At 43.9% G+C, this 7929-nt stretch overlaps 1 protein-coding gene across 3 annotated transcripts in view; it reads right to left on the bottom strand.

Moving 5' to 3' along the window:
- Positions 1 to 899: 899 nt before the first annotated feature.
- The window catches only part of LOC114569186 (CASK interacting protein 2), a 77167-nt gene continuing 70137 nt past the window's right edge, over positions 900 to 7929 (bottom strand). For all 3 annotated transcript variants that reach the window (XM_028598973.1, XM_028598974.1, XM_028598976.1), the window contains 4 exons: positions 7014 to 7345; positions 4616 to 4764; positions 2607 to 2892; positions 900 to 1561 (listed from right to left, as the gene is read on the bottom strand). In XM_028598973.1, coding sequence (XP_028454774.1) covers positions 1465 to 1561; positions 2607 to 2892; positions 4616 to 4764; positions 7014 to 7345 — 864 coding nt within the window. In that variant the 3' untranslated portion in view covers positions 900 to 1464. The remainder of the gene's footprint in view (positions 1562 to 2606; positions 2893 to 4615; positions 4765 to 7013; positions 7346 to 7929) is intronic.

Genomic DNA, 7929 nt, shown 5'->3' with positions numbered 1-7929 from the left:
TTTGGGTCAGTTTTGTCACTTTTCTGTATATTTTCTGAGCAGATCATGGAAATACTCAAGCAGAGTACCCTTAGATTTGTTTTTAAGTATAGTAATGTAGCTGGACAGGAAGTGACGTCAGGACTTCTGGGGTTGAGGCTGGAAAGGAAACAGCTACAGCGAAGACGGTTATGTTTAGGAAAAAGATGGTGGTTTGGGTTAATACACTCCTGAGGAACGATTAAAATAGATATTATTATATTATTAGATTCTGCGTTATTTTGCGTAACTTCCGGCCGTAGCTGTATCCCTTCTAGCCACAACAAGCGACTTCGGCTCTCTATCGTTTTACGCAGAACAAACTTTATGTTATAATATTAGTGTTAAACAATGTTCTTAATAATCTGCGGAGGCGTTTTTCTCCCCCTTCTGTTTGGTTCATGTTTCTATGAGACATGACATGGGAAGGTTTCCATTGCACTTGCAAACTGGCAGAAACCAGATTCTGTCAGAGTCCGAAATTAACTTTCTGACTCAGTTGCCATGTTGGCAGGGAGATGGAAAAATTTGCATCTTTCTTACCGGCAAAAATATTAAATTGCATTTTCTTTGTAACATCACAAAACTCTTTTGTTGGGGTTGCAATTCCTGCTGGTTTATCCTCTGTTTTCATTGACTGAAAACTGACTGAAACTGACGGAAAACTGACTGAAAACTACCTGAAAACTGACCAAAAAATGACTGAAAACTGATGGAAAACTGACTTAAAACAGACAAAAAAAATAAGGAAAAACTGACTGAAAACTGACCGAAAACAGACAAAAAAATTACAGAAAACTGACTGAAAAACTGATTGAAAACTGACAGAAAACAGACAAAGAACTGACTGAAAACTGACCAAAATCTGACCGAAAACTGACTGAAAACAGACCAAAAAAACTGACTGAAAACTGACTGTAGACTGACCGAAAAACTGACTACAAACTGCCTAAAAGCGGACTGTAAACTGAAGATGATTCAGCTTCACCAAAATGAAGACTGTAAAACATTAACTATTTTGGTACAAACATTTACCCTCCATAACCCTAACCCTAACCCGGATAGCCCTCTTATATTTACTCGCCAAACGGAACATTTACCCGTACTTGGAGCTTGGCGAGAATTAATTTCGGACCTTGCTGTCAGAAACAAGAGTGGAGGACATCACGCAGGAAGCACCGGGGAGATGAAGTGCTGGTGTTCAGGCCAAGAAACACAACAAGTGTTTTCCCTTCGTTCCTCCAAATGTCTGTGTTAATCGTGTCGTTCAGAGCGGAGGGTTCAAAACATCGACCATCCTTCCCTCCGTTTCCTCTTCCTCAGTTTCTCTGCTGCTCTGTTTCTGAGTTTCTCTGTTTGAGTTTCTCTGTTTCTCTGTTTCAGTTTTTCGGTTTCTGAGTTTCTCCTTTTCTCTTCCTGAGGTTGAGGCTTTTAATTTGAAAGTCTTCAGTCCAACATGGCGTCCAGCTGGTCAGCCAGGTCATCAAACATGCTGCCGATGTCGTCCAGAATCGTCCCCGCAGACTTCATCGTGCTCGATCCACTGGTGACAAAAAAAACATGACAAACAATAAACGTTAGTATAACAACACTGAAACCTGCAGGGATATTGCTAAATAACCTGTGCAGTGTCTGATTTATGTTTTAACATCATTACTGTGATTGGATGTTAAACTTCCTGCTTTAACCAATAACTTAACTCATTTCTTTCTCCCCACCTTCTTAACACGCACTCCCAAGAAAGTGAAGGCGGGAGACAGGAGAAGAAGCTCTGGCTGTCTGGCACAAAGTCTCGGTCTCAACCCCTCAAAGTCTCGGTCTCAACCCCTCAAAGTCCCGTTCTCAACCCCTCAAAGTCTCATTCTCAACCCCTCAAAGTCCCGTTCTCAACCCCTCAAAGTCCCGTTCTCAACCCCTCAAAGTCTCGTTCTCAACCCCTCAAAGTCTCGGTCTCAACCCCTCAAAGTCTCAACCCCTCAAAGTCTCGGTCTCAACCCCTCAAAGTCTCGGTCTCAACCCCTCAAAGTCTCGGTCTCAACCCCTCAAAGTCCCGTTCTCAACCCCTCAAAGTCTCGTTCTCAACCCCTCAAAGTCTCGTTCTCAACCCCTCAAAGTCTTGGTCTAAACCCTTCAAAGTCTCAGTCTCAACCCTTCAAAGTCTCCTTCTCAACCCTTCAAAGTCTCCTTCTCAACCCCTCAAAGTCTCGCTCTCAACTCTCAACCCCTCAAAGTCTCAGTCTCAACCCCTCAAAGTCTCGGTCTCAACCCCTCAAAGTCTCGGTCTCATCCAATCAAAGTCTCGGTCTCATCCAATCAAAGTCTCGGTCTCATCCAATCAAAGTCTTGGTCTCAACCCCAGAAAGTCTCATTCTAAACCACTCAAAGTCTCGGTCTCAACCCCTCAAAGTCTCGGTCTTGTCTTGGTCTCGAAAAACTCTGGTCTTGGTGATGACTTGGTCTCGGTTTAGGTGGTCTTCACTACAACACTGCCTTGTGAATCGAAATTGAATAAGGAAATCAGTGGCGATACCCAGCCCTAATATTTACGGGTGTTACAGCCTCAGAATGTCTCCCTCTGACTGTCTTACCCATCTGAGTTGTCCTCCAGTTTCCTCTCGACGGCCTTCAGCGCGGCTGCCAGAGACGTGCTGGTCTGATCCAGTCTCTGCTGAACCACCTGGGTCCCGCATGGCGACTCGGGGACCGGACCCGGACCCACGACACACACCTGGGGCCTCGCCGCTGCCAGAGAGGGACTCTCAGGGGCCGGGGGTGCCGGGGCTCGGGGCCCGGGAGAGGATGGACAGGACGCAGAGGTGAAGGCCACACTCTGAACCCCGCTGACGCTCACAGATGGAGACAAGTGTCCAGCTGCTGAGGAGACAACTGCAGGTCACACTACAGCAGTGGTTCTCAATAATGTTCCCCCTTTGAATTGTGTTTTAAAGTACCCCCTGACCAGCACAAATCATTTTTGGTAGAAAATAAAAAAGTCTCTATAAAGAGACAGCGATGTCTGCAGCGATACATTTACAAAACAACATTTAAATGCTTTAAATTCAAAAACTTTTTTTAAAAACAGACAAAACCTTGGAAAAAGATGGTAGAAGGAAGGGAGGAAGGAAGGAAAGAAAGGAAGGAAGGCAACACTAGGTAGACAAAAGTGACAAAGAATTCAAAAAAGAGTTCAGCTGCCGGTGCTGCCTGTGTTGCTGCCTCGCTGCACGGCCTGCCTTCCTCCACAGACCCCGGCCTGCTGTGAGGTAGCTGGAGCTCCGTCACGCCTGGCAGCCCACAGCACTCCATACCCGCGCAAAGTCACCGTTTTGGGGTTAATGGACCAAACGCTGCTACGCTGACAGAGCTCCAGGGCCTGCAGCTCCCCTCTTCCTGCTAGCTAAATGGCCCGTGTGTGAGAGTGATAGCGCGGTCAGCGAGCTTGTTACACCAGCAATCTCTTACAACAGTTCCAGTTAATCTTGGCTGGCTGTCAGCATAACTAGCTATATTTACAGTTTGAATTTTGTCACGCCACTTATACAACATATCTCTAAAGGTCTTATAAAGCTAACAACTGTGTCCGATTTCAAGTTAATGAATTTTTGTGAAGATTAGGGGTTTCGTTATCTATGACTGTCCCTTCAATCCTAGCTATGTGTGGCTAGCTACAAATCACAGATAGTTAGCTACATCCAGCCGCAGGCTCGATCAATGAGACTCGCGGACAAGCAGCGTTTATTTCCCCAATCGTTTGTTTAAATAACTCAACACATTATAATTACACACATTAAAAGATTAACTGGAACCTGTGGTAACAGATTGCTGGCGTAACAAGCTCGCTGACCGCGCTCTTACTCACACACACCGGGCATTTAGCTAGCAGGAAGAGGGGAGCTGCAGGCCCTGGAGCTCTGTCAGAGCACCAGCGTGTAGTAGTCCATTTGCCAAGAACCGGTGACTTTGCGCGGGTATGGAGTGCTGTGGGCTGCAAGCCATAACGGAGCTCAATCGAGCTCAGAGCAGGCCGGGGTGTGTAAAGGAAGGCAGGCCGGGCGGCGAGGCAACAACACAGGCAGCACCGGCGCTGAACTCCGACACACAGTCGGACAAAATTTGCAATTAGCCATCCAGTTTCGTAAAACGGCCCATATTTGAGCTTTACATAGTTGATTTCTCGCATAAAAAAGTTTCAGAAGTGAATTTTGTAATGGAATAGCAGAGATCTGTGTGACCTAGCTAGATTCAGAAGACTACCTGATCTCAGGTCAGTTGTGTAGCCTATGTAAATGTTGGGGCGTGACTGTTCTCTTAAGGTTCCGGATTTTGAGATGCTTGCGTAAGCAACTAGCTTTGTTGAGATTCGAGATCCCGTTTTCAGCGGCAGTTTCAAAATATGAGATTTTCATACTAAAGGGGTGTCAGTGGGACTTTGAGCTTCTATGTATGTCCTATTTACCCACCGAACTGTCGTTATTCAACTATGACAGGGTAAAATCAGTTTTGCATTCTATCACTGTTTTAACGGTATTACTACTCTTAACAATACTGCATAAAGGTTCCTGTATGTGAGATTTAAAAGAGAAAGTGTGTATCGTACCTTGTGCTGCCAGCAGACTGTGGCGGACAGGTTTCGGGGCGACGGCAGGTTTCGGGGAGAGCGGAGGTTTGATGGGGGACCCTGTCGCTGGACTGGCCGGCCTCTCCTCGCTGATCCTCAGATCCTCCCGGCTCTGGGACGGAGGCCTGCTACCAGCGGGGAAAATCACACGTGGTATCACCATAAATAACATGTAAATAAAGGTTGACTTAATGAATGATTGACTCAGAGGAAGCAGCCCTATAAAATTCCCCATTGTCAGTCGGGGTGTAAATTAAAAGTTTTTTATCAAGATACTGGTATGCGCATGATGTTCGCCAAGCGCATGATGATAATCCTGTTTTAGGACGCATTACGATCTGTTCCATATAGCAATGAATCGCAAAGGGGAGTGTGGAGGAAACTGAAGGTGTGCAGTGACAGAAAGACTCCTACTTCATTCCACATGGAAGCAACATGGTGTATGTTCATGTAACAACTCTAATAATAATTTTATTATTTTGGATTGGCAGCCACGTAAACACCTCGTAATGCGTAGGGTTACTACATTTAAAAAGATCACCACATCCCCACACTACATAAAAAATAATGTGGCCAAGGCGTAGTACACGGATGTCGATACGCAGTTTTGGATCAGTGACAATAAGTACTTCATTTAAAGATCTTTATAAAACAGACAATACTTACTGTTTTACAATATTTACTGATATCTTAAAGTCTGTCACGATGAGATTCGATTCAGGGTCCTGCGATCGATACGAGATGATATCATTAACGCCTTTTTTCAACGCATTATTTTTCAACATCTACTTATTACTGCTAGTTTTACACTTTTTAGTCAATGAACCTCATTTATATGAAATTATAGCCTATGTGTTTGTGAAATTACTATTTTTTTCTTCAAATAGTAACAAGTGGTAAAAACTAAGTTTAGTCAGGATACTTTTTTTTTTTTAATCCTATAAAATTTTATTGTTTGTCTGTAACTAAAGTTGAAAAGTAGAAAAAGGGTAAGACCAGAAAAGTTGTTTTTTTTATTTCTTCCTACTTTTAAACATGGAATGTGTTTGTATAACATGGAATTTTCTTGCACAGTACTGAAATGTACGTGTTCTTTTTTTATTTTTAACATATTCAAAATAAACCTAATCAATAAAGAAAAAAGAATGAAACAACCAGAATTCAAGGAAAATAATGAACTGATCCTTAATTGTACCTCCAAAGAGTGTCTTAAGAACCCATTCATGTTCTTTTTGGTTAATTTAGTTGAAAGAAACTTTCAAAATGGGTCAAATTTGACCCGAGGACAACGTGAGGGTTAAAAAACATACTGGCAGGAAGACCGATTTCTAAACTGCACTTTCTGTCCTTGACGACCCATAAAAAACAGCTCATACCGCGGGATCGCAGCGCCACCCAGTGGAAAGACCCGGTTACAGACGATATTTAGCGATCATTTCACTTTGCATTGATCATTTAGAATAGACTTTAATTGTCATTGTGCAGTAAAACCATACAATGAAATTTACTTGTGCAGCATCTAAAACAATACTCACTTTCATATCAAGAGCCAAGAACACTCGTCCTGGCCACCACCTGTTTCAACTGTTACCCTCTGGTAGGCGTTATAGGTCTATACAATCCAGCACCGCCAGATTTAAAAATAGCTTCTTCCCAAATGCAATAGTTTCCCTAAACAAATGTAGTTAGACAGACCCAGTCGCTCACTGTCACCCCCTACACTTCAATTACTGTTTTTAGATGTCCTGTAAGGATTATTTATCGTATTTATTGTATGCACCCAGTCAGTCCCTCCAGAAAAACTTGATTATGCGATCGCATAATTCAACGCATAATCAGCCAAAGTCCGCATATTAATGTGGGGGCCGCATTTTTTGCTGCATAAATTACCGATTTCCGCACAAAATATACGGGACTTGCATTTCATGTGGGGATTTCATAATCCCCACATTTTTGTTGCAAAAATGTTTTTTGTTGGAAAAAAATCATTGGGGGAAATCACTTTTTTTTCTCTTTTTCATCAAACCGCAGTTTTTGCAAGTTCCTGCAATTTTAAATATTAAATATTCTAAATATCCCGCATATTCCATTGCATTTTTTAAGAAAATGTACCGCATGGTCAAGGATTTTTGCCCGCAACAATCACAAAAAAACTCTGCATTTTTCTGGAAGGACTGTCCAGTGGAGTAGCCCTGCTAATTTCACTGTATTGTGAAGTACAATAACAATAAAGGCATTCAATTAAATTCAATACACACACTCACACAATAAATAAAATAAGAAAAATATGAAGAACATTATCAAGGCATCCAATATTGCCCCATTGCATAGAATCCCTGTCTAGAAAGTGTGGATCTTTGAGTGGTTACAGCCGTACCTGCTGGCTCCCTCCCTGCCGGGCGAGTCTCCCCCCGGCTCCTTGTCTTTGGGTTTGTGTCGGCGCTTCACCGTGTCCGACTCCTTCAGGTTAAACTCGGGCACGTCCAGGTTCTTGGCGTGTTTCTCCGGCGGCTCCAGCACGGCCTCGGCCCTGGGCGGCCCCGGAGCTTTGGGCCGCTGTTTGATGGTCAGGTTTCCCTCCTCGGCGAAGGGGATGCACTCGCTGGAGCTGTTCTGAGGCGACGAGGAGCCGTCCAGGCCCGGGCCTTTGGGTTCTTCTTCCTCCGAGTCCGACTTCACCCCTTGATCCGGCTCCGTGGCGCTGACGGTCTGCGGGGGAATCTGGGTTATTATAGGAAGCCATAGTGAGGCATTTTTTGCACGCCTACTTACATAAACCATTAAGATAGGATACACTTTATTGCACACGCACCACGCGTGTGCACATTTTGGTGAGTTTTTGGTCATCTTAATCCCCTCAAAGATGTACGGAAGAGTATTAGAGCCACATGTATAAAATATATTTGAGTAATCAGACTTCAAACTCAGAGTTTTGAGAAAAAGTCAGAATCAGAAAGGAGTTTGTTGCCAGTAGTTACCCTACAGGGAATTTGCCTTGGTGATTGGTGCATACACACACACAGACATATTAAACATTACCTGACTGTGTGTGTGTGTGTGTCTGTGTGTTTGTGTGCGTGTGTGCGTGTGCATGTGTGTGTCTGTGACTGTGTGTGTGTGTGTGTGTCTGTCTGTCTGTGCATGTGTGTGTGTCTGTCTCTGTGTGTGTGTGTGTCTGTGTGTTTCTGTCCGTGTATGTGTGTGTGTGTGCGTATGTGTGTGTGTCTGTGTGTGTTTGTGTGTCTGTGTGTGTGTTTCTGTCTGTCTGTCTGTCTGTCTGTGCATGTGCATGT

This window comes from Perca flavescens, chromosome 15 (genome assembly GCF_004354835.1).
Source record: "Perca flavescens isolate YP-PL-M2 chromosome 15, PFLA_1.0, whole genome shotgun sequence".
In the NCBI taxonomy this organism is placed as follows: Eukaryota; Metazoa; Chordata; class Actinopteri; order Perciformes; family Percidae; genus Perca; species Perca flavescens.
This window is presented reverse-complemented; position numbering and strand designations above follow the sequence as displayed.